The sequence below is a fragment of the Podarcis bocagei genome (assembly GCF_964188305.1).
Source record: "Podarcis bocagei genome assembly, chromosome: 3".
Taxonomy (NCBI): domain Eukaryota; kingdom Metazoa; phylum Chordata; class Lepidosauria; order Squamata; family Lacertidae; genus Podarcis; species Podarcis bocagei.
In genome coordinates this window covers 75,471,375-75,497,725 of record NC_138127.1, presented here as the reverse complement: position 1 = coordinate 75,497,725, position 26,351 = coordinate 75,471,375, and the positions used below count along the sequence as shown (strand labels likewise).

Below are 26,351 nucleotides of genomic sequence, written 5' to 3'. Positions count from 1 at the left end.
CTAACATCAGCAGCAGTTTAATGACAATTGCCACAAGCCTTTTTTTTGTTTGTTAGAGTTTTCGAAATGTCATGGTATCCAACAGAAAGTAAAAAGGTGAAGGCCCAAATGAGATCAAACTAACTGGAATGTACTACTTAGCACAGAAAAGAACCTGGTTTCGCCAGTCCATTCATCAGCAATGGCAGGGGAACAGGCTAGCGATTTACTGAAGCTCACATCCGTTCGCACTAAACTTTGGATGGGGAGTTTGGCTCTCCCACCCACTTCTACACACGCACACACCATGTAGTCTAAGCACTTGGGTCCCAGTAATGCTTCCCCACCCCACTCCTATATGGCTTTACGTTTGTTCTGGTTCTTCCTGTCCCAGGAAGTTTCTGGAGCTACACGCACTATTTTCCTCTTCTTGCTTTTGCTGCCCTTGTGCTTGGTGGGGGAAAAGAAAAAAGTCGTTGTGCTGGTCTTTTGATCTCAAAGGCGGGGTTTCCCCCTCCAGAGTAACTGAGTGGGGTGGGGGGCAAAAGGGAAAAGGGGTTACAGTGCCAGCAGAGTGGGGGAGTTCAAGGAATCCGAGGACTGGTCGCCGCTGCTGCTGCTCCTCCGGTGAGCTTTGGAGCAAGACTCCGAGGGGGAGAGAGGAGACTCCTGGTCCAGCACGCTGGGGTAGGTGAAGACCAAGCTGGATGCTCCAGGGGTGATGGCAGGTGTCGAGGTCACCACAATGGGAGTGTTGAGCGGCTCTTCCCCGTAAAAGCCCCCTACGATGCTGATAGGTTTAATGACTGATCTCTGCCCTTTCTCGAGGTCAGAGGAGGAGGAGGGGATCTCTTCTTCGACGGGCTCCTGCTTCACCACTACAGCATTGCTCACTCCAGTCCGGACGGTCTGGAGGCTGTGAGATGGCGGGGTTCGGCATTCCTCAGGGCTGATCTTGCACATGGGGCTGTGAGCCATCAGCATGAACCTCAGCTTCTCCTTCTCTTTCTCGAGTTCGGCGATCTCCTTCTGCAACACAGACTTCTCTTCCTCCAGCTCCTCGGTTTCCTACAGATCCGGGAGAAACAAGATGATCAGCGGCAGCAACAATAGCGGCTTGTGCAGAGCCCAAACTAAAATATACAACAAGGTGAGCAATAAGGTAGATAGATGGGGCTTAATATAAATATTTGTAAGTTACGGGTTTGAGGAATGCTGACTAGCCACTGAAGGACAGGATATACATTTGGAAACAAAAATAAGTTTGGGCAACTCAGAATGCGGCACAAAAAACTTCTGCTGACTAATGCTTTCTTTCTCCCCTTTTTTTTTTAAAAAAGAAACAGGTGTTTTCAATATTCAGGTATCTTAACCCGCACATTTTTGGGGGGAGAGGGAGTCACTGCAGCAAAGTGGTATGTGCAATCAAAATATAGAAGGCTCAGTATCCCTAAATATTGCACCTTAGTAATTCATTGCTGTGGGTCTCTACCAGGAACAGTGAATGAACGTCTTCCACACCATATCGGTTAGAGAACAACGTAGGAGCTAGCTGCCTCTCACACTTCCCTCAACATGTGGATGCAGCTACATCCTGAATCCACTGCAAACTGGAGCCACTACAGCATTTCTGATCCCAGCAGCTCTGCAAGTGAAGAATGCTGAAGACAGCTCTCGTCTCCTAGCTGTCTAAATGCTGACAGGGCCAGAACAGAGGACAGTAGAGAACAGAGAACAGTAGAAGAATTTGATGCTCTGAGGAACATGGTACCACTTCAATGCTTGCTGTGTGACCATGTACATACCCAGTAGGAAAGAACTGGGAGACCTGCCACATAGATCAAGGATTGCCAACCTTTTGGGGTCCATTTGCAAACTGGAGAAATGGTTGCAGGCACCACAAACACACATCTACTGTTTTAATGGCTACAATAGAATCCCCTAAATTCACCAGGGAGAGAAGGGGAGAAAGACTCTGGGGGCACACCTCTGAGAGCACATGTGTGCCACAAGTGTTATGTTGGTGATTCCTGCACTACATCAACTTGTGTCAGGCCACTCCAAATTCCTCTAGAAGATAAGCCTGCTGAAGAAGAGGGTCAGTATATTATGCAAACTTTATTAAACAGATCCATTCTGGATGGCTTCTAAAAGTGAGCATTCTCAAAAAAAGGAGGAGACTTCTAAGGAGGGAATACGTACTGCCTGAAGTTTCTCAGTCAGCTCTCGGCGTCTGTTACGGCATTTAGCAGCTGCTAGTTTGTTCCTCTCTCTCCTGATCCTTCTCTTCTCTTCTTCCTCAGGCGACAACTGTGGTTAAACAAGCAAAGAGGAAAAAAACACAACACCATCAGATCACCCACAATGAGAAAGGAGCCACGTCTGGTGTACTCCACAGCATGTTCATTGAAATCTTTGGGCATAGTCATATATCACATGTTTTAGTTATAAGATTTGGGGTGGGGAACATGTGCCCCCCTCTTCACCCCCAAATATGAGGTTGGATTCTACAACTTCCATTAGCCCCACTCAGCTGGTCAGGGGAATCCAACAACATCTGTACGTCACCAAGTTCACCACTGATGTTGCTGCAACATCATCTGAAGGGTGTTAGGTTTACTATCCCTGTACAGTGGTACCTCAGGTTACATACGCTTCAGGTTACAGACGCTTCAGGTTACAGATTCCACTAACCCAGAAATAGTACCTCGGGTTAAGAACTTTGCTTCAGGATGAGAACAGAAATCGCACAACGGCGGGGCAGCAGCAGCAGGAGGCCCCATTAGCTAAAGTGGTACCTCAGGTTAAGAACAGTTTCAGGTTAAAACGGAACAAATTAAGTACTTAATCCGAGGTACCACTGCATTACAAAGAAAATTCTCTAGAAAGAACCACTTATGTCATAGTGTCAGCCTTGGGCAGGAAGAGCCAAGGCTCAGACATGGGAGATGGATCAGCCAGTCTGGGCTGCGCTCACCACGCCACAGCCAGCATGGTTCCAGACACTGGCTCAGGAAGCTGGCAGCCCTGAACCTCTGAACCCCAAGGCAGGAGGAGCACTCATCACAAAATCAAACCCCTTAACAACTTCAAGGGAAAGTCAACCACAGAGGAAGAGCGAGCAAGGTGGTGGTGATTGAGGAGGAGCAAAGGGTGAAGAAACTTAAGAGGAAGATTGGGCAAGACGACAGTGAATCTGCAATCAAGGCCAAACACACGGCCGATTCTCTCCCAAAGTTGTTTCACAACGAGGGTGGTTTGTGAGGTAAAAGCATAGGAAGATGTTGCAAGCTTCTGTTTCTTGAAACAAACTATATGCCTCTTCCCTCTTGAAAAACAGTTGTTAACTTGAAGGTCAGGCGCCAAGGTCCTCAAGGGCAGGACAAATTGGAGAAGCCCGTATCAAATCAAAAAATAGGCTGCTTTGTTTGGTATCAAGAAGTACTTTTCACTCGCATCGCTTGGGATTTTCCATCATTAACACATTATGCTTTCCAAATCAGCCCAGCCCTAGAGAGAAGATGAAAGTCACAAAGGAATCAAAGATGGCCTCCGAGCGCATATACAGCTGTGAGGCAGCAGCTCATGTGGAGGCCAAAGCAATTACAATTCATAATGCTTTACTGTTCCTTTGATATGGCTTATGTATTTATTTAAACTATTGCTCGAGTATAACAAAAGCTCCAAGTGGTTTACAAGAAACATTAAAATTATCAACGAAGAAAGTTAAAAACAAGTAATGAAAAGCACTTATATAAAGCATTAGAATCAGCAGTAAACTAAGGGAGATTAAAACACATAAACATCTATGTGTCTGGATAGGCTGGCCTAAACAAAAAGTGTTTTAAGCAGGTGCCAAGAAGAATACAGTGAAGGTGCCTGCCTGATATCAATAGGCAGGGACCTAAGCTTAGGTGCCACCACACAAACAGAGTGATTTCTTACAAGTGTGGAATGAGGACTGTGTGGCACAGTACTAGTTTTGCAGATTAAAGCAGTCAAGTGGGCACATAGAGTAAGGTGAACCCACAAGATTTTTTTTTAGTTTAATGGGTGCTTAATGTGTTTCAGTAGGCTGCACCACGTTATTAAGTTGTAAGCCATCTTAATTTCTTCTGGTTTAAAGGAAGTACAACAGAATACAATTAAGGTAGGGAACATTTATTGTTCTCTCGGATAGCTGTTGTGGTTAGAGTGTTGGATTAGAACCTAAGAGATGGGGAATTCAAATCCCCACTCGGCCTTGAAGATCAGTGGGTGGGGTGACATTGAGGCAATCACAATCTTTCGGCCTAGCCTACCCCACAAGTTTGTTGTGAGGGTAAAACGTGGGGGAGGAAAACTATGAACACCACCTTGAGCTCCTTGGGAGGGAAGGTTGGGTATAAATGCAATGAATTGGTAAGTAAACTTTAAAATAAAACTATCACAACACCACTACAGCTTCCCACCTATAGGGAAGAGACAAAACTCCCAACTACAAAGCTGCTCTTATGGCAAAGCAAGGGCCTGATCCTACCTATCCATTCTATAGAAGTGAACATAGGATTAGAAGCAAAAATCTTGACTCCAGTGCAATAAAAGACTCAACTAGCATCTTTGCTACAGAGCTGGGAGACCTCCTATCCAAAGCTGCAATGTTAGCTGACCAATGTTTTTTCCTTGTCCCTGTACCGTTTTGTCCACAAAGGATCTGACAAGTGTTGGCTTTTTGCAGTATAGTAACGCTGCAGAGAGCTTGCTGGGGAGATCATGCATTAAAAAGAAAGGACTCAAAAATAACTTAAAGAAGGTTTTAATAAGAAAAACAAAAACTCCATTTACACTAAATACATCAACAAACCAGACCCAACCACCAACCCATCCCCCAGGGTAATGGGAGAGCTCGGTGCTGCTCCTTATATACTCTACCCAAATGCTGACACGCCTTAATCAAATACGACTCAGCAGCACCTGCTATGTTTCACAGCTGTAAAGCTGGGTCTCGTTATCTTGCTCTGGCCCTTGCTCTGGCCCCTTAAAGACATACACATGGAGTGGAACAATGATGAACCTTTACATTTAAAGAAACCATTCAACATTTCCCCTGCGGTTCATCATTGTGGAACAAAAACATAAAGCATACTTTGTACATGTCTTTCATGTGTAACCTTTGTCAATACTTGATGTAAACTGCAACCTATAATGTTTGGTATGTTTAAGGTACATTACCACTCTCTTAAGAGCAGAGAAACATTGTGTAGTGGGCTTTTCCACATTGTGATGCATCTTTTAACAAAAGCTTAACAGTTTCATATTTTACACTTAGTGAATAACACAAAACATAATCTTCGCCTGGAATTTGTTGAAAACCCCTAGCAACTAATCTCGCCTTGTACCTTACAACTTCATTTTTGTCATTCATTTTAACTCTATAAACCCATTTTGAATCAATAAGTCTCATATCTGGGGTTTGTGGTACGAGAGACCAAGTGTTATGCTCTTTTAAAGAAGTTCATAGCTTTATACCAATTTACAGCTTGGTGCTTAGGTAAATTCTGAACATCATTGTAGCTTTTTGGCTCAAAAACCACCTTATTGGCATACACAGTATTAAAATGTTCATCTGCGAAACGTTGTGGCTTCTGCCTCTTTCTATCTGAACGTCTCAGTCCGGAAGGAGAGTCAGACTCCTCAGACTTAATGGGACTCAGTGAACTACTAGTTTCAGGTTGTAAATTATCATTGTCAGACTGAACAGGTGCCTGTAGGCTAAGCTCATGGTCAGAAAACTCGAGAGAATCTAACCTCCCCTCAGATGCCTGTGACTTTAAATCGTCAAACAATTTATCAGATTCAACAGGCTTTTTGTCTTTCCCCATTAATTCAGAAGCACCATTTTCTCCTGCTGCTGCTGCTGCTTCCTCTTCTTCCTCAGTATCATTTATACCATCAGTATCTTGGAAAACAGCAACCCCATTCCAATTTACAGTTTGTATCATGCTTCTGGTAATATGAAATTTGCCAGTTGCTGGTATGTAAATTCTGTATGCCCCCTGCTGGTAGCCCATTAATTTTCCCTGAACACTACGTTCACCCAATTTCTGCTTAGCAGGATAATGCATAATTACATCTGAACCCCAAATGCGTAGGTATTTCAGATTAGGGCGTTTTTTAAACAGCTTCTCATAGGGGGTGACATCTAAATCAGAATGATAACTGCGATTTCTAACATAACAAAAGGCATGGAGCGCTTCAGCCCAAAAGTCTTTGGGCAGATTAGCATCGTGCAGATAAGTTTTAACCCCTGCCTGCAGGTCACGCTGCACAACTTCAACAAGCCCATTTTGCCAGGGACTTCGGGGGCAAGATAACTCATGAGTAGTCCCCTGCGCTTCCAGGAATTTCTCAAAATCCTCAGAAACAAATTCCCCACCCCGGTCAGAAAACAGGTTCTTAATTGGTTTGTTAAAGTGCGTTTTTACCCAGTTGCAAAAAACCTTGTACTTCTCAAATGCTTGGGACTTCTCAGCTATTGCATAAGTCCAACAATATCTACTATACTGGTCTATCAGAGTAAGCCAGTACTTAGAACCTCCTAATGATGGTGGGAGTGGCCCAACTAAATCACAATGTACACGCTCAAATGGCTCAGTTACTTTCTTATCTGAGCACCTACCCTTGCGTGCAACCTTAATCTTATTCTTGCAACAGGATAGACACTGCATAAAGAATTTGCATGGTTTTAAGTTGAGGCCATTAACAATACTCTTTGTCTTAATTACATCAGCAAAATTCAGGTGTCCCAGAATTCTGTGCGCCATGTGGACACACCCAGAATGTGGCCTTACATTCCTCAACCCCTGGCTTGACTGTGCTACTGTGCAGTTTATAGGCGATTGGGAGTAGGTGCGAAAATACAGTCTATATAAACCATCAGATTCCCGGGCATACAATAGACGTTTGTTCCCTTCGAAAAACTCACACATTGACTTTAAGAAACGCACAGTTATGCCTTGACGGGCAAAACACCTTACTGATAATAAATTGTCCACTGACGGGCAGTAAATGCAGTTCGCTATTGTAATGTTTAAAGAGTCAAGTCTAACAGTACCCCTGCCAGGCGACTGCAGGACTTGTGAATTGGCTAAATGTACATTACCAATTTCCTCTTCGAAAGAAATAAACAAGCTTCGATTGTTGCAGACGTGCTGGGATGCACCTGAGTCAACAATAAAAGAATTCCACTTGGCACCTTTAATTCTTTTACGATCTGTAGTCCGAGCATGAAAAGCTCGCGGCTCATTTCTGTCTTTACGGTACGATGTCGGCTGCTGGGCTGACGACAGTGATTGACGAACAGAAACAGGCTTGGGAGTACTTTGCTTTCTTTTGGATCTGCAGTCCTTTGCAAAATGCCCTTGCTTATTGCAGAACCAACAACGCTTTGCAGCTTTAAATGCAGTTGTATCACCACAGGTTTGCATATGGCGTTCCTCATTCTTTCTGGAAACAGGAGTGCTTATGGCACAAGCCTCCCTTCTATCCAACTCGCCCATTAATCTTGCCGTTACCCCTTCCACAGTTAATTGTGCTGGTGGAACGGCAGATATCTGGCTAGCTATACCATCAAAGTCCTCATTAAGGGAACAAAGGATGATAAAAACATACTGAATATCAGGTACCTCCATGTCCCTTCGAATTAATTCGCCGCGTATTGCCTCCAGACGTCTCAAGTGTGCTGCCAAATCACCACCAGGCTGCAACTTCGTCTGGTACAACTGCTTGAAAAACGTCAATGCAGACGCTGACTCTTTTCTAACATGCACTGCTGCAAGACTGTCCCACATTTCTTTGGCAGTTTTCTTATTTCTTATATAGACTACTTGCTGGTCGCTGACTGCCAAATTAATTATCGCCCTGGCTTTTGCATCTCCTTTCGACCAAGCATTAGTCACAGGGTCAGGAGGGTCATCAGTTACATAGGTCCATACTTCTCTAAAGGTCAAAAGCGCCTCCACCCGAAAAGACCATAAACTATAGTTCTCATCTGTTAGCTGTGGGAAGACCAGAGCCTTCTCAACTTCCGGAACCCGGTCAACCATTCTGGATATCTTCCAGACCCACAAAAACTACGCTAACAGGAGGAGTTTTCAAACCTTTCTCAGAGTCCAAAAATATGCAGTCATCCACTCAGCAGCTGGGCCCATAACCAAAGATGTTGGCTTTTTGCAGTATAGTAACGCTGCAGAGAGCTTGCTGGGGAGATCATGCATTAAAAAGAAAGGACTCAAAAATAACTTAAAGAAGGTTTTAATAAGAAAAACAAAAACTCCATTTACACTAAATACATCAACAAACCAGACCCAACCACCAACCCATCCCCCAGGGTAATGGGAGAGCTCGGTGCTGCTCCTTATATACTCTACCCAAATGCTGACACGCCTTAATCAAATACGACTCAGCAGCACCTGCTATGTTTCACAGCTGTAAAGCTGGGTCTCGTTATCTTGCTCTGGCCCTTGCTCTGGCCCCTTAAAGACATACACATGGAGTGGAACAATGATGAACCTTTACATTTAAAGAAACCATTCAACACCATTCAATGGTGAGGGGGATACTTCCCAATAGTTAGCACCCCAAAGCCTTGTTAACCACCCTTGAGTTGCAAACACTGGTGTTTGGGGGCAATGAACTGAGTTCACCTGGTGTGGGGTTTTTTTTTGGGGGGGTGCACTGCTAAAGATCAACACCTGGAAGGTTAAAGCAAATATATAGGATCAGGGTGATCTTTCTTTGCCTATATACGACCAGACAAGCCCCTCAGATTGTATGCATCAAACACACAGTTTGGCAAAGGACGCTTCAAGTAGGACTACTCCAGAATAAAATGTTTTGATGATTGGGGATAAATGCAGACAAAACTGAGACCCATTAACTGCCCCAACCTGTTGCATTTTATCAATATGATGGTAGCCCTGGAGACTCTGTAAGCTCGGACACCAGAGGCAGCAACCCAAAGAAGACTCTACTCCATGAAAACATATGCTGTAGAATTGTGAGGGTTGTACCCAGTGCTGCCATTCCCCTTGCACAACAGCCTTCCCCTTGTGCAACAGAACTTCCCCTTCTCTCCAGTCCCCCAGGCACCTTCAAAAATCTGTTCCAGAGATTTGAGGGACCCTCCAGAGCAGCTTGGGGGCAAAGGGGTACAGCCCTTAGTTTTTAAGATTCCACAAGACTCTTTTGTTGCTTTTGCTGCAAAAGGCCAACAGTGCTACTCCCCTGGAAAGGGCCGCACCACTGGTGGAGTAATCCCCCAAAATCAGGCAAAGCAGCCACAAATCCCACTCAGGCGCCTACAAAACCCAGAGCAGGCTACCAAACTCCAATAACAAGGTCTCATTTGCTTACATCTGCCGTCACTGAAGTGAAGCAAACCTCCTGGGCTCACGCAAATACCTTTTTCATGCAAATGCAGCCAAACAAACAGGGAGTCAAAAAGAGCTTAGCTGACAAGATCCTTGTCTGAGATTACTACAAAGGCACTCATGATGTTGATGGTGGAGGATTTAGCATTCAACTGGTAGCAGCAGCTAATCTCACCTAACCCTGAAGCTGTTTTCCACAGAAAAAAAGACTCTTATTATCATCTCTTGATAGGCGTGTGCTTTAAAGAAGAAACTGATCTCAAAACAGAAGGGTTCTGGATGAAACTGGAGAGAGCAGAAAGGGGCATAAGTGGAGAGAAGCAGCCTTGTCTCCTCTTCTTTGATTCATTTAAAAACAAGCATTGTTTTAAATATGTATTATGGAATTCGCTTTGCCCCAAGATCTGGTGACAGGCAGCAGCTCAGACAGCTTTAAAGTGGGGATTAGACAAATTCAAGGAGAATAAGTCTATCAGTGTACACTAGTCATGATGGCTATGTGCTACCTCCAGAATCACTCTGAACACCATGATCCACTGCAAGAGAGAGGCCCATTGCCCTAATATCCTGTTTATGGGCTCCCCAGGGACACATGGTTGGCCAGTGTGGGAATGAGGATGTCAGACTAGGTAGGTATTTGGTCCAACAACAACTTCTTAAGCTCTTAGAATGGAATAAGTTTATGGCTGAACAAACTAGGGTGTAACCTCATGCTGGGTTACTATGTCCCCAGTTCTTCAGTTCAGTCATATACTACCCCCAGGACCAGCAAAATAGAAAGTTGTTTAAAAACTAGCTCTGCTCCAGTAACTTTCCCTAATAAAGTATGCCAAACACAAGAACTTGGCTTTAGGTTTCCAAATATATGTTCTGGTCAGGAAACCTTATTATTAACACAACAATACTGCCCATCTTCCCAATGACATTTTGTGCTCTGATAAACTGTGTGTACAGGTCAAGGTTGGAATCAAAAGTGAAATATCAAGTACGAAACACAGAAAACAATGGAGACTATCCAATATTAACTATCAGAATCTACTCATTCCAGAAGGACAGACACTGGGGGAAGGACAGACACTGAAGCCGAAGGAAAAGACATCAAGCCACCCCAATGATTTAACTTGGAAGTCCCGACTGGTGGCAAGTTTTTACAGGTCCTCAATACTTCCCAGCCTTGTCCCAATAGCCCTTTCATTGGAAATGACAGGGGATAAAGCAAGCATGTGCTCTAATGGTAACGACGGCTGCTTGCCATGGTTTTTTGGAACTCCCTAAATAGAAGTATCTTCCCGATGCAGCACTCTCCAAGTTAGCCATGGACACAAAGAGAAAGATGGGGTCACCAAAAACCCTTGGAACATGAAGTTATTTGCCTTGGAAGCTCTACATTCAGCTCCGAGAACTTCCAAGCACACGCAGCTAGGGTATTGCACAAAGTCATTTCAACCAGTGTACCTACCTGCTCATCTCTCCTCCTCCTGCCCACCGTGGTCCCAATGGTTTTAATGACACCCGGTCTCTGAAGAGCTGTGTGTCCGGTAACCGAGGACAGATTTGGCAGGCCATGGCTGTAGGGATGCGAGCGAGAGTAGGCACTTGGCATGGAGGTGATGACAGTGGGCTGCACCATCCACTGCAAGTCTTGGCTGGTGGTGATGGCGTTCAGGGTAGGAATAAAAGCGTTGCTCGATCCTGGCATATCTACCCGGAATTTCTAGAAGACGGGGAGAGAAAATCAGTAGAACCAGAATTAGTGGAACGTTAAGCAAGGTGGCAGGCGTGGCACACCAGCACAGGAGCAGGAGATGTTCTTTTGCCAAGCAAGACTTTGAGAACATCTAGCTCAGCAGCACTGACTGTTCTTGGGACACCTGGTGGGAGTCTCCTCCAGATGTTGTGGGATTCCAACTCCCAGGAGCCCCAGTGAACTGCAATGCAACAACATCTGGAGGGCAAGGTGTCTATTCTGATGGGCAGTAGCTTGCTCTGCAGGTGCTCAAGCCAAGGTCTCTCTCAGTTCTGCTATGCAAGTTATTTTTAACTGAAGACGCTGGAAGATTAAACCCAGCAGCTTAATATATGCTGCATGTGCTCTGCCTGTGGGCTGTACTAAAACTATAGAGAAGGTGTGGAGAACCTATAGCCCTCCAGACGTTGCTGTATCCCAACTCCCATCAGCTCCACTCAGCATGACCACTGTCTAAGTTGAGAGAAGTTGCAAGTGCAAAAACATTTGGAGGGGCACGGGTTCCCCACCCTTGTCCCAAACTCGTGACATTTACTGCCAGTTCATACAATTCCACCCCACCTGAACAGTCCAGTGTTGTGGCAAAACAACGCTATTTCACTCTACATAGAAAGCTGCTATATTTCAAAAGTCAGAGCATTGGTCCATCTAGTTCATGGGTTGGCAAACTAAGGCCTGCGGGCCGGATCAGGCCCATTTGCCTTCTAAATGCGGCCCAGGGACGGTCCGGGAATCGCCGCATGGATTGCCATGCGTTCTTTTCCTCTCCCTCCCTCTCACGGCGGCGGCGCCTCCTCCCTCCCTCCTCCTGGCTTCTCCCCGCCCTGCCTAGAGGAGGAAAGGGGCTAGGGTTTGTTGGTGCCATCCCCTCTCCAGAGCCCTTCATCGTCCCTCATTCATTCCCCCCCCCCAAAAAAAATATAGTCCAGCCCCCACAAGGTCTGGGGGACAGTGCACTGGTCCCCTGCTGAAAAAGTTTGAGGACCCCTGATCTAGTTCCACATTGTCCACTCTGATTCCCCGGGGTTTCAGGCAGAGGACACCCCCCGTTCTACCCTGGAGATGCAAAGGATTGAACCTAGAACCTTCTGCATGCAGGGCCAACAAGCTGGGTCATCACTTGCAGGGCAATTTGCACAGCACAGAAGACTAGACACAGAAAGTTATCCACACTTTTGACCCCCCCCCCCATTTTACAAGTTGAAAAACTGAAAGGTTATTCCAAGAGATGACATACAAAACATGTGTTTTTTTGTTTGTTTGTTTGGTTGGTTGGTTGGTTGGTTGGTTGGTTCCTTCATTCCACTAGGGATTATGAGTTTTAAAAATTACATCAACCACCTGACAATTTGTAGGAAATACATTTCAACCTGAAAATGAGATGGCACTGAACATCAGGCAGTCAAAGTGTTTTGAGGACATGGCATACATATCCATTTTGAGTCATTTACCAAACTAATCCACTAACAGTGTAATCATGTACATGTGTACTTGGAAGCGTCAAACAGAGTTCAGTGGGACTTATACCCAGATTAAGCATTTCTTTTCTCACCAATGTAGCCCTTTGCAACATTTCTAACGTCACTTGGAGCCTTTCTTTCAGGTCCAGCAACTCATAAATTGAATAAATAATACTAATTTGTTTCTGGCTTTTAACATGGAGGAATATTCAAAAATCTTAATCCCCACCCTACACAGTCGCGTTCCACCTCAGCCTACCACCACATTCAATAAAATGTGAAGAAAGTAAAGGAGGGGGAAATAATCAGGAAATAAACCCACACAGGTTGGGCAAGACAAATGGGCAAGATTCTTGTTTGGGCATCTTCCATTCACTCCCTCACAAATTCTCAGCAGGCAGCCTGGCTACAGCCCAATCAATTTTCTTCCATTCCCAGGATGCAATGCAGCAAGACAAAATGAGGAGTTGGCTCATGATGCTGCAGAACTACACCAGCCTCGGAAGAGACATTGGCCTGAGATAAGGACTATCCCGCCCTGACCCATCACAAGAAACCTATGGCCACAGCTGCTTGGAAGGCAAAGAGACAGCCAACCATGAAATAGTCCTTTTTTTGCATGCAAAGTGTAGATACACAAATCCCTTAATGTGCCTAGCAAAGTCAGCAGTAACAGCATATACTGTAATGTAGTTAGCGGCATGCCTACCACTTTAAATACCTTTCACAAAGAACTTAAAAGACACACACCGCTTTCAGTATGACATTACTTTGCTGTTTATCATTTTTTATCTGATTGCTGCTGCCTATTATTTATTTGTTGTGGTCTGAATGGTTAATTTTTGGGGTTTTTTTCTTTTCTATGTTGCAAGCTGCCTTATGAACCTGTTGGTGAGGCGCGGCAAATAAATAAATCTCTTTTAAAATACAAAGGTGGAGACTGTTTTCTGGTGCTTGTTTCACCAACATGACCATGGGTTTTGAGCTGAGAAACAGCTGTGCCTTCTGCTGGTACAACACACCCATTCTGGGATCACATGGAAGGAGCGTTTCTTTTTAAAATAATAAAAAGAGTAGAATATAAAGATGCCTCCAGCTGCAGCAGATTTACGTGCCTATATTTTAATAATACCTTATAAAATGTGTTTTGGGATTCAGATCAGAAAAATTCCCTGCAGCTCTTTGCTCTGTCTAGACAAAACAAAACAGAAGCTTTTAAAAAGGCACTAGGTAATGATCTCCCTCAAAATAAAATATATAAAAAAGAAGCCTTGTACACCTTGTTTCCAGACTGAGGTAAATCCATCTGGATAGTTTACTGGCACCAAAACTCTGGAGGAATGGAAGCAACAAAACAAAACAAAACAAAACAATGGTCAGGCCCTGGAGGGGAAAATCTAAGAGAAGGAATGTTTTTGTCTAACAAGGGAGCCATTCAAGAAACATACAAAATGTTGGATTAGTTTTACAGGCCTATCATGTCCCCACCACTTGGGATTTTAGATCCATTAACTAAGAACCATTTGAAGTCCTTGAAAATCATCCACACTTTGGGCAATGTACCGTATTTTTTTGCACCGTATTATGGTCGGGTGCGTGTTATAGAGCGAAAAATATGGTAAGAGCATGAAGGAAAGCAGCCACCACCACAAAAACTAATTATGAGGACTTGACTTGCAGGATCAGACCCAAGGGCCATCAGGACCACAACTCTCACCTGCCCATTAAAGGCAGCAAGGTATCCCTGGGTAAATAGTTCACAAGCAAGGCACAAGGGGGAACTATCCGCATGCTGTTTTGTTCCCCACCACATCCAGCAAAAGCACATAGCCACTGAACATGGAAGTTGCGTTTCTGATTATTGCAAAGAATATATACTCAAAGATTGACCCTCTCTGAGAAAATGATGGCAAGCACACTGAAGTAAAATGAATGTTTTTGTACTCAGATTTCTGTACTTCCAACAGTATATGCATGGTATGTTGAGAGACAGCAACAATAGAAATTATTGATATGTGGAACCTATGTGGTTGATGGGAAGCCCAGTGAACTCAAATTTATTGGCCACAGCAAGGCAGTGTCCGTGAGAAAACTAGCACTTTGTTCTCAGCTTTTGTGTCAGACTCATCCTTCCTGAAAATAAATTGGGAGGGAAACCTCTTAATGATATTTTACAAATTGCTCGTTATCTTCCAGCTGAACCTCTTTAACAGGTAAATGCCGACAGACTGTTCAGTGCCATACCATGATGTCTTTGCCAAAGAGACTTATCCTGTCAGATTTTGGGGAGGATGCAAGTTTCTCACCTCTTCTGAGGTGAAGAATCGTAGAGTTGGAAGGGACCCAAGGGCCATCTAGTCCAACCCCCTGGAATGCAGGAATCTCCGCTAAAGCATCCATGACAGATGGCCATCCAACCTCTGCTTAAAAACCTCCAAGGAAGGAGAGTCCACCACCTCCTGAGGGACACCATTCCACTGTCACACAGTTCTTCCTGCCAGAAAGTTTTTCCATGTGTTTAGTTGGCATCTCCTTCCAAGCTGTGTAGCTACCCCTCGCATGCATGCTTTAAGATGAGTAACGGGTTAAACGATCGACACTGGAGCAATGTTCCCTCTCTGGCAATATCCTTCCTATTATCTAGTGACTAATTAGAGGAGGAGTCCATATTTGACAGGTCATAATAAATTACAATGACCTCCAAGTCACCTAGATCAGGAGCCAGAAACAAACCTCTCCCAAACAACTAGAAGTTGGAAGTGGCGGAGGCTGGTTTACTACGGGAAATGGGGCATTGCCCCACCAACCTCAATCTGCCCTCAAGCCAAACCCTACCTGTCTGATTTCTTACTTACAACCACTCCAGGGCGTGGGCCCTGGCTGCCAGCTTTCTGGGCCTCCTCCTCAGTCTCACTGTCGTCTTTGTAGAACCCAACAGGGTGAAGAAGGATGACAATACTAAAATGGAGTTGGCTCTGACAGTTATGGGTTCTGACTCCACTCACTGTTGGCCTCCCCGCTTTCTAACCCACCAGTCCTAATGGGTACCATGTGCCACTGGATTGAAGGCCAGCTCAACAGAAAGGAAGCGGTACAACTGGCAGTGATTGCTTACAGGTCTACTATGCATATACCGGCCCCTTACAACCATAGCTCTACTAATAAGAGTAGACTTCCCCAACCATGACTGCATTATGGAAGGGAATGGCAGACTTAGGCTTGTTGGACCAGCTTTGTTTCTTACTAGAACGCCAAGATCTATTAACCGGAGCGAAGTGCAAAAGGACGTTTTATTATAATTAAAGAAGAGGATGCCTCTGAGCACATTCTGAGCCTAGGTATGTTTTCAATACCAGAACAGCTGAGTTACAAAATCATGTCTTGTCTTCATTTCAGTAGCCTATTTAGTGAGAGATAGCATATTTGTTGCTCCTACAGGTTAAAAAATTAAGTGTCACAACCCCATGCGGATCTTCTGCAAATCTCTCAAGAGATCTAGAAATAGATCCTGAGCTACCTTCTACCCACTCCTCCATGGCGGGACCTTTTTCAAGTCTGCTTCATCTAAATTTACCTTTAACGTAAATTACATTTTACCTACAAGGCTATAGGAGGAAGAGAGCCTACACCTGTGCATTTATCTGTTTTACGGCACATAAATCCTTCACATACAATCACAGTGATTAAAAAAAATGTATGCAATCTTTATGACAGTATTCTTGCATGTTCCTGTTTTCTCCTGTACCTCTGTAGGAAAAATGCCATATGTAAAGCTGCCTTGATGCATGGATAACACGTTAAATTAACACCTTATGCATTAAACTTGATCAAACCTCGAGCAGCCAATCTCTAAAATATTTTTCACTCAGAGGAGTACAAACAATCTAAAGTGGTCTGATCCAAGACTGCAAAAATGAAGGTCACCAAGGAGCCATAGCACCCAAGGCAAATAATGTCTACTGTGTTCTGCAAGAATGCAATGTGTGGAAATAAGGGCTATCTACGTGGAGTGATAAACTCTTATGGTTCCTCGTTTCACAAATTTTGTTATTAATTGCCGCAGCACTTTCGGCACATCATCATGCCCTTATTTACCATCACGACAACACTGTGAGGTTAGTTATCTGAAGGCCAGCCTATTAACCACAGGATGAATCAGAGCCTTCAAAATCAAATCACTCTCCTCATTGCATCACAACCACCTCTCTTTTAGAAAGCTTTATTTATTTACTAAAAAGATCATTCTGTCACCAACAGAAATAGAAAGAACCCACATAATAGATCTCATGTTACCCATCGCTTTCCCAAACAGAAATAACTAATCTGTAGCAAAATATTATAATGGTATCTAATCTACAGCCTGTGGCCCTCCACATGGTTCTTGGGCTCCAATTCCCACCAGCCCCAGGCAACATGGCCAACTGTAAGGAACGATGTGAGTTTTAGTCGATCAACATCTGAAGCGCAACAGGTTCTTCGTTCTTGCTCTACAAGGAACTGTCACAGTGGCTAGAAAAAGTTGGAACCAGAGAGTTGGGACCCTGAGGATCAGACCCCCGCAATCCTGGAATATGCAGCTGTCTCATACGGGAATCGAACCTGCAGCCTTGGCACTATCAGCACCACATTCTAACCAACTGAGCTACCCCCAGCAACAAAACGTAACATAGCCCAACCCCTTCCAATTCCCCTTGCCTTAATCTTGCAAGACAAGATAAGTAATCTCATAAATCCCAGTATGACATTCCACCCCTCACCCTGATTAAATCCCATGTTTATTTTGTAATGGAAGAAGAGGATCGTTCCCATCAGGGGGAAAGTGAGGTATAAATAAATACTTCTTATTATTCATTATTATTGGGTTGGAAAATGACATTTCCATTTGCTCTTAATTGCAGGGAAGGTGTAGAAATCTTCCAGATGCTGAACAGTGTATCACTGGCAGAAACCATGCAGAAATCTATTCCGGCATTATTATTTGTCTTTCTTTCTTTCTTGATTGTTATGGAGAGTTCAATCTGGAACAGGGCAAAGCAAGGGAAGCAGGAATGTCTTGGGAGCAGATGCCAAACAACCTTCCTTCACTAAGGAGTTCTCTCAAACAATAGAAGACATAGAGGGTGTAACTTCCAGGCAAGCTTGAATTCAAAGACCCCTCATATGTTGTTGATGATGATGATGATTAAATTTAAAGCTAAAATTAAGCAGCACGTAAGGTTGTTGGCCCTGCAGCTGAAGGAAAGTAGGCAGTGTGTGTGGTTGTGAGGACGGACACATAAAGGGAACTGAAGAGCAACAGCTCTTTCCTGCACCACCTATAGCCACAGCTAACAGAATATGGGTGGGAAAACACAATGGAGCACATGAATAAAAACCAAAAGAAGCTGATGAATGGCCTGATCAAATATTTTAGGCTTGACAACCATGAAAGGATACCGGGACAAAGAGTGAAATGTGTTCTAAGTGCACATACAAACCATAAGCACACAGCCAGTTGAACTGATCAAGCAATTGACCGGTGTCATCTTCATCTTAGAAGCGAGGCAAGAGATGCAGTGAATTCTGAAGAGCAGAATTTACAACAACATGCAGCTTCACAGAGAGAGCTAAACACTGAAGGAGAGCTTGGAATATTGAGCTTGGGAAGTAGCGGACTGAGGATATGAACACACGTTCATCAGCAGTCTCGTTAAAGTGATCATTTGGGCTGCAAAGTACAGACAAGCCTTAAAAAGAAAACTCACCCTATCCATTTTCCCAAACAAGATTCCCCACATTTACTGTAAGTGAGCAAATGATTTCTTTCCATTGTGTATCATCTCTGGAAACCTGTCTATGTGGAACAGCCTACAGAGGGCACCCAAGAGGCGTCTTTGGCTTCGACCTGGACACAGAGAGAGTCATTTCTCGTAAGTAAATAAATAAATAAGGTCTTTGATGTGTGCGGAATGTCACCGACTGGCACCACTTGCAAAGTTTTATATAGGACAGTTTACAGCACACATAACCAAAAACAAAGAAGGTCCACAACTAGCTGATGTGAAAAAAATCTTACGCCTCACTTTGCCAGTAGGTTTCACACACATTACAGAAGTGGTAAGAAAGGCATTCTGGGGGGAAGAGAGGCAAGGCCAGCCAATGTAAACATGTTACGAAATATCGTATGTTTGTGTAACTGATGAGATTGTGCAACGCCTCTCAGAGAAGCTGTAGGTTTAGCCTAGAATGGCACATAAGACAGCTTCGAAAAGACCTAAGAAAATACCGATCGAGAGAAAAGAGGGAGGAGCACCCACAGGGAAATGGAGAGAGCGCAACGACCCTTGATTTTACAGATTTCAGTTTCAACAGGAAATATTTCTCATTCTTCAAGTTCCAGCATCATTTCAGGCTAGACGCTGTACCAAAAGAGCTATCCCAAAAATGTAGCCAAATTGCATGGACCCTGTAAGAACTTGCATTCTGAAGGTCAAAAACCATTCCACAATAAATACCAGCGAGGTCCATTCAGGCAGCAAAGGAATGTCTGAATACCAAAGGAAAGCAACAATATCACTCCCTAGCTTGCTTGAAGATGGAGCCAACACGAAAATGCATTCCATCTCCTTCCCGAACAGACGCTATTAAAAACATTGAATGGAAATGGCTACATTAGAAGGCTACTGTGAATGTCTTAGGAGATGGTTCCAGCACTTCGACAGCAGCATAGCACTGAATTAATTGCAGTTTGGCACAGCTCATGAAATGGCATTTAATTTGAGACAAGGAAAAGGAAATTCAAGCTAGAGCAAAAGCTGGAGAGAGAAAAGAAGGGTGGGGCTGTTGTTGTTTTACTTCCAAACAGTAAATGATTATGTCTCTATAAAGTAGAATTACCTGACAGTTTCCACTGGTTTTACATGGCAGCTGTAAACTAATGGCAGTCACAATTTCTGGACAACACAGCACGATTTACCGGGTACATGGCATAACATTTTATTATTCACTGCAAATACAATCCTTTTAATTGTGGCGTGCTCAAAACTAACCAATAGTTAAGTTGTGCTCAGTCAAGGACAGTCTTCTAACCCATGTATAGCAGTTTCACCATTTTGAGTGTGTTTCTAACATGGTAGTTTCAAATCCAATGGAAGTGTAGTTATTTCAGCAAACTGGCAAACTTACCACGGTCAAAAAGGCCACTTTTATAGTTGAGACTGTAGAAAACATACAGCTGTACTTACAATGAAACAACTAATTGGCCTTTGCTAATACCGCAGTATTATACAACCTGATTTCCAGAAATCCATCCAATTTGTGTGTAAAGTATTATCTGAATGAAAACTCTACTGGACTCAAGTTATCCATCAAGCTACTGCATCCTTGTCCTTAACTTGTTTCTTGGAAGAAGGTCTACTGATTTCTGTGGTGACTACACTAGCGTAGTAAGAACTGTCGTTTATGTATTTTCTACTCTAGAATCTTGATGCCTCTTCATAATCCTGAAATGATTTGTTTGTTTATTTTAACATGCTGACATGTTTAAGCCTGAAGATTATTGGGAGGGTGGAGAGAGAGAGAAAGAAGAGGACCTCGAAAAACAGAGGGGGAAAGTATTTCAGCAGCCTTGCCAGCTTAGGACACTGGCAGAGCCCAGGAAAAACGTATTTGCCTCCAGAGATATTGCTTTTTTAAAAGTTGCTACTATTAAAAGAGAGAAAGAAAACACAATGAGAATAAAGTAGAACTGTATGCTTTTAGTCAATGTGGAGAAACATACTTTCATTTACTCATTTCATTTACTCATCTCAGAAAACTGAATACTTATTTCTGAAAGGGGGAGAAGGGTCAAATCTTTCTGAAGGAACTGAGGAGCCATGGGGGAGTGGGGGAATAATACAATGTTCCTTTTGGAATGGGCCTACAGAACCTTCCTCAAAGATCCTGGTTGCTGCCCCACACATTTTTCAATGTCTTCTGGGAAATCAGCTTAAACAATTAAAAACTGCCCCTCATTTTGCAAACAGAACGAGTAAATAAAAGCACATTTAGACAAATATATCCCAACTTCAGCACTTGGAAAGAAACCAATTTTCCACATCTTTCTAGACCCTTTCCCAAGAAAGGGATCTAAAATGAAAAATACACAGATTTGTTTTCTTGTTTTCTTCAGAGGGTCTTCCAAAATCACTGTAGCTTAATTCACAAACCCACTCAACTGAATCAAAGTGGATTTAAATCCAGCTTGGTGGCTAGACCTGTTTCTTTGCATTTCTCAAGCGGCCCAATCTTCGGAAGATGTCTCTTAATTTAATGCCCTTGATCTGCCACCAAGCCTGCAAAATATGATTAAAACTCCATTTCAGGGTGTGGGGTCCAAACAGCTGGCTTGCCAATACATTTGTCTCTCACGAATGCATAAAAATATGTAAATCCGGGTCTGTGACCAAGGATCATTGGAGAGATTCCTTTCATGTTCCATTTGCCATCTCTACACATCTGTATGTGTTGCGAATAAGGAGATAAGGAACTGGAGGAAGTGAAAGAGCAACAGGTTAAAAGCAAATCCACCCAAAAATTTATCGGATGTGCCACTCTTTCTCTCACTTTACATAATCCCAGCATCCTGCTTGTATAACCAAAGCCCAAGAAAGAGCTATTACTAAGGCGTACCCCTTCTCCACTGGGGTTCTCACTTCTGAAACCCCCTCAAAAATCCATTACAAACCATTTAGCTCATGGGCAAGGCACTCCATGTTTTCAGGTGATATTCAAGAAGTGATCGGGACCCCCCTATAACCAAAAGCTTTTCTATTTTCCCAAGCCTACTGGATCTTAATCACATCAACCAATGGGTAGGCTACAGATAAATATCCCCCACAAGGCTTCCTGGAATCCAAACCCACCACCTTCAAAGTGAATTGTGCCGCTACATTTCCTTGAGGTCTTGGGGCAGAAGTAAAACCAAACAAAGTCAATTTGAACTAGTGCTGTTCACAAGCTGATCACTTCTTCAAGCTTTCCAGCAATGTAAAAAGGAAGGTTGTTTTGAGGATTGCAGCATAACTTTTTTATTTTTGGGTTGGTGGGTGTCTGACTTATTTCCCCAGCATGCCCAGACAATGTGATTTTCTTCCACGCCTGCCACAACCGATGTTGAGACCGACATGCCCCTTTTTAGACTGTTTCCACTCCTCCAGGAGTTTCAGTCCACATTAACAACGCACAGCAAAGCCCAAGTCAGCCCCATTGACTTTAATGGAGTGTCCTCCCAGGTAAAGAGTTCTAGGATTGCAGCCTGCATACGTCGGGTCCACACTTCCGGCAACTACTCACGGCTCCCCCTTTGTGCGCCCCCCCCCCAATTTCCTACTGAGACAAACATTGAGGCCACCCCACCCCGCTGCTCTCCTGCCAGTGCGCACGTAGAGCACTGCTGGCGAAGACGCGCGCGTCTGGGGCACTCCGACTCCTCACACCCTTGCCCTGCGCCCCCCTTCACCTCTCTTCCCGACGTGCTCGGAAACACACCCCGGGCAGATACCTCTGCAAGTTACCCCGAACTGCCACTAGGCAAAAGGCCATCTCCCTTTTGGGCCAAGGAGAGGCACACCCAGAGGGTAGAGACAGTATTCCGAGAGAAGACCCTCACCGGGATCTTAAGAGCGGCCGTGGGTTCCGTCCTCCCACTCCCATCCCCGTTTCCCTCGCACGTATGGACCGGTCCCCAATTCAGTCCCGCAATGGTTCCTTCCTTCCAAGCGCACAGTTCCAGCAAAGGCATCCCCGGCTTGCAAAAGCAGCTCCGATCTCTTCCCCCGAGAGAAACCCGCGCTTACTTGTAGCCCCGATCGCCGCCTCGGCGGCTCCGCGTCGCAGCCCAGGCTGCCTCTCGGCTCCGGCGCCCTGGCGAGCTCGAAACTTCCAGCTCCGGCGCGGCTTTGCGCTCGCTCGCCCGCCCAAACTCTCGCAACAGCAGCAGCGCCGCCGCCAAGCAGCCGCTTCCGCCTCCTTTTAAGGTGTCTCGGCGGCTGTTGGACTGGAGGCCAAAGGCGACGCGCCGCCGCCTCTCCTTCTTCGCCCTGATCTGCGACTGAGGGAGAGGTCGGAGCGCGCTCGCAGGAGGTGGACTGGGGTGTGGTTAGTGAACTTTGCTGTTTGGTTAAGGAGCCAGGAGCCGGGGAGGTGGCGGCGGCGGAGGCGCTCGCTCGCCGGAAAGCTCAGGGAGAAGGGGGAAAGGACACGGGGGGAGAAGAACAACTAGTATCAGGGACCTGGATTGCGCGAAATCACCTACGATCTCCCTATACGCAGAGCGAAAGGAAACCTGCTGAGATCACTCTTCCAGGTAAAATGCCCTCAGAGGCATTTCGAGATTTAAGAGAGAAAAGCAATAGAGAGGGACCACTCCCCCTCGCCCCTACCTGTTGAGCTGTGATGCTGTTGTAAGTTTCCGGGTGGCCTGGAGAACCGCTGCTGCCCCGGGAGGAGGTATCAAAGTTCCCTGGAAAATCCTGGTACATTGTCCGAGGTGAGAAATAAACTTTGAAATCTTAAAAAAAACAAAAACCTGTGCACGCTGTTTGTTTGTTTTGTTCCTCCCTCAGTCCCTCCCTGTCTTGTTCGCTTCCGATCTTTTATTTACTGCCTTAGGATTTTCCAAATGCACTCAAGTGGATCTGGCAGGGTGTTGCGCCCCTCCCTCCCTTTTCTCTATTTTAAGCAATGAAAAATAAGTCCTTTCCTGGTTTTTTGTTTCTTGCGACAGCACTGTGGGAATTAAAAAATAAATCCACAAAAAACACCTCCGCATACAGTGCAGAAGGGGGGAAAATGCACGCGCTCTAGAGGCAAATCATTGCCTCTCACGCGAGAATCAAAACAATATACTTATTAAAAAAATAGTTTTCCAAATGCGACTTTTATTTCTGCAGAAGAGAAAGCTTGATCTATCTCGTTTGCCTTCCTTCCAACTTCCTGTGGAGATCTCCCTACTGCTTTCAAAGCCGCGGTCGCCCTGTAGTTTTTAAATCAGGAGCATCTAAACCTCCTGTATAATTAAGCCCTACAGAAAAGTGCCAGCTTCCTGCTCCAACTGGACTGGATGGATGACTCAGCCCGGGATCGGAGGCTCCTGATCGTTAGTTGTTGCTGCTTAAAAATACTCTCCCGAATTATTGATCCCTTAACCCTTGATGCTGCCCTACTCGGCCATAAAAGCGATCTTTCTGTCCCCCTCCTTCCCCCCTCCCTCTCCTCTCTCTCTTTCTAGTATCCTTGTTCTCGGAGCTCCTTTACTCTCCCTGAATGAGTCAGTGCAATGGCATTAGTTCAAATCCACAGTCTTATTATTCCATCTCCCTGCCTCTGAAGAGCTGTACCATGTGGATTCGCAAACGTCAAACTCGCAGGCTTCTGGCCCCGCCCCGCGGAGCCTCCCACTTGGCGGAGGAGGGAGAACAGGGCCAGAGCGCGCTGTCCTTTCAGCCCCGCCGAGCCAAACCCAGCCCGGGCGGCTCCCCGCTCTCCTCGCCCCGTTTCCCGTCCCTGCGGAGGCGCAGCCTGGCCCGTTTGCCTTGGCGGGCTCCATTTCCCGGCCGCGGCCTCCTCGTGTCACGTCCCCCGTCCCCTCCCAGCGCGTAGGCTTAGTCTGTTCCATTGTCGCAGGTCGCCGTTGCCAAAGATGGTCATTTGCGTTATACTACGCGAGCGCGGGTTTCCTTGGTTAGAGTGACGCGCTCGGAGAGGGATTCCCTGGTCGTCTGCAACAGACCGAGCTCCGCTTAAAGGGGAACAGGATCGAAACGCTAATAGTAGCAATAATAATACTGGGGCGGCTGATGGTGCGGCGGGGGGGGGGGAGGAGAAGCCGACACTTTATTCGCGGCGCTGGTGGATTTTCTTAAATGCTGCTTGTGCAAAACTCGAGTGTGGGCGGCTTGCGCTATTGTGGCAGAATACACGGGCCGATTAGCACCGCGACCCAAAGCAAGGGCAGGGTGGGGAAGATTTGCATCAAGACGCATTGTTTGCAAAAGGGCGTTTGCTCCCTCCCAAGTACGTGCTACCGATCTTGGGTGGCATGTCAGGTTTGGCGTGTCGGGGAGTAGTAGAAGCCGCGGCGGAGATAAAAAGAATCGCTGGTGCCGCGCAACTTGGCCGAAGCTTCGTACCGAGTCGATTTGCCCCGCCCGCGCGGTACTCCCTTCGCCCGCTTATTCTTGTTATTCTTTGCCCCAAATGCAACTTGCAGTAATAGCCGTCTCTTCTGTCGTAGAGCGGCCACTCGATCTCATAACGCATTCCCCCGCTTTGCCGGGTCTACTTTAAATAGCGAGCTCCTAATGCCATTCAATTATTATAATTGCAGCGCTGCCTCCTCTAGGAAGGAACCGAAAGATCCCCATAGCCGTCCAGGCTTTTTCCTGAACCTGCTGGTTTCCCTAAACTGCCCGTGGTAGACCCCTAAATAAACCCGAGGTTATTTATTTGCAAGCCTCACTTGCCAACAGACCGACGAGGAAATGCTGGACTTGGATAACATGAGATCGCGCAAGTCTATGAAGTCCCGTGGAAATGCGGGCGGGGAGGAGCTTATTTCAACATCGACATGTTCAGACTTTTACAGAAGCCCCATCGGACTCAGTGGGCCTCACTTCCAAGTAAACATACGTTCGGTTGCAAGAGCCCTGTTCACTTGCCTGAGAAGCAGCCCGGATGAACTCTGGAGGGCTTACCTCTGAGTAGTGAGCACACACAGGATCGGGCCCAAAGAACCTTAAAAGAAACGCAGACCGAACGATACACGTGTCGTAGGCGCTTGCGAAGGCGAGCTCAACACGATCCACGCCTGATGGCTGCGCTTTGCCAAAGTGGGCGCGGAGCTGCGGAACTGCAGCCGCCGCCAGAAATGTCCTGAGCGGCGTAAACCGTTTGAGAAGGGATCCGTTCGGAATCCGCCCGTATTGCTGGGATCCCTGCTAAGAGCCGACACGGGGACTTGGTCTCGTCCACTGAGCGGCTGCTAGGCCGCTGCTACCCCGGGCTGGAGAGAGACGCACGCTGTCCCCTTTCCCTTCCGTCGGGCCCGCCCCTTCCAGGAATGCCTCCCCGGTGGGAGGAGCGCTTTGCGGCTGAGTTGTGCTGCCGCCGCTGTTGCTGCTTTGCTTGCACGCACGCACGGGCGGGCGGGCGGCGTTGCCTGCTGGGCTGGGGTGTCTTCCAGTAAAGTTACGTGGCTGCTGGCTAACCCCCAGAGATCAAGGAGTTTTACTATGGAATTTGGGACGGTCGCTGCTGATGCAACCGTGCAAGGCTTTGCGTTCGCGGTGAGGAAGGGCGCGAGCAAGCAGGGGAGGCTGCGGGCGGGAAATGCAGTGGGGGCAAATCCTGGACGGAGGCGCGGGGAAGAGGGGATTGGCACTGGAATTTCCCACCGAAGATTACGTCTGCCCCAACCTTTCCTACCCCCCCTTTTTTGAGGGGGCGGGGGAAACAAGGGCTCCCCAGGAAGTGAGGCGTGAACTGTTCCCGCTGCGCTTGTTTGTTTTGTGTGTTTGGAAATTGGCTTTTTTTCCTTTTTTGCATTGGTAAAGAGCCGTCTCGAACAAAGGCCAGCAATTCAGGAGAGTTAGAAGGAAACGCTTGAGAAAGAAAGCCTCAGGCTTTAGGGTTTACAGGATGCCAAGGACCAGATGAATGTCGAAATTACCATTTTCATAACAACAACAACAATGGAATGGCTATTAACAACAACAACAACAGCAATAATAATGG

The 26,351-nt window shown here is 45.8% G+C and overlaps 1 protein-coding gene across 2 annotated transcripts; it reads right to left on the bottom strand.

Annotated features, from left to right (window-relative positions):
* On the bottom strand, positions 1–25,627 carry FOSL2 (FOS like 2, AP-1 transcription factor subunit). 2 transcript variants are annotated; one of them, XM_081186484.1, is made up of 4 exons: positions 25,313–25,627; positions 10,849–11,103; positions 2,182–2,289; positions 1–1,047 (listed from the first exon to the last, which is right to left on the bottom strand). In XM_081186484.1, exons 2-4 carry the CDS (start codon positions 11,086–11,088, stop codon positions 538–540), a joined length of 858 nt encoding a protein of 285 aa, XP_081042610.1. In that variant the 5' UTR covers positions 11,089–11,103; positions 25,313–25,627; the 3' UTR covers positions 1–537. The 2 variants fall into 2 exon arrangements, with proteins under 2 accessions (XP_081042610.1, XP_081042609.1); XM_081186483.1 differs by lacking the exon at positions 25,313–25,627 and adding an exon at positions 23,000–23,912.
* Between the last annotated feature and the right edge of the window lie 724 nt (positions 25,628–26,351).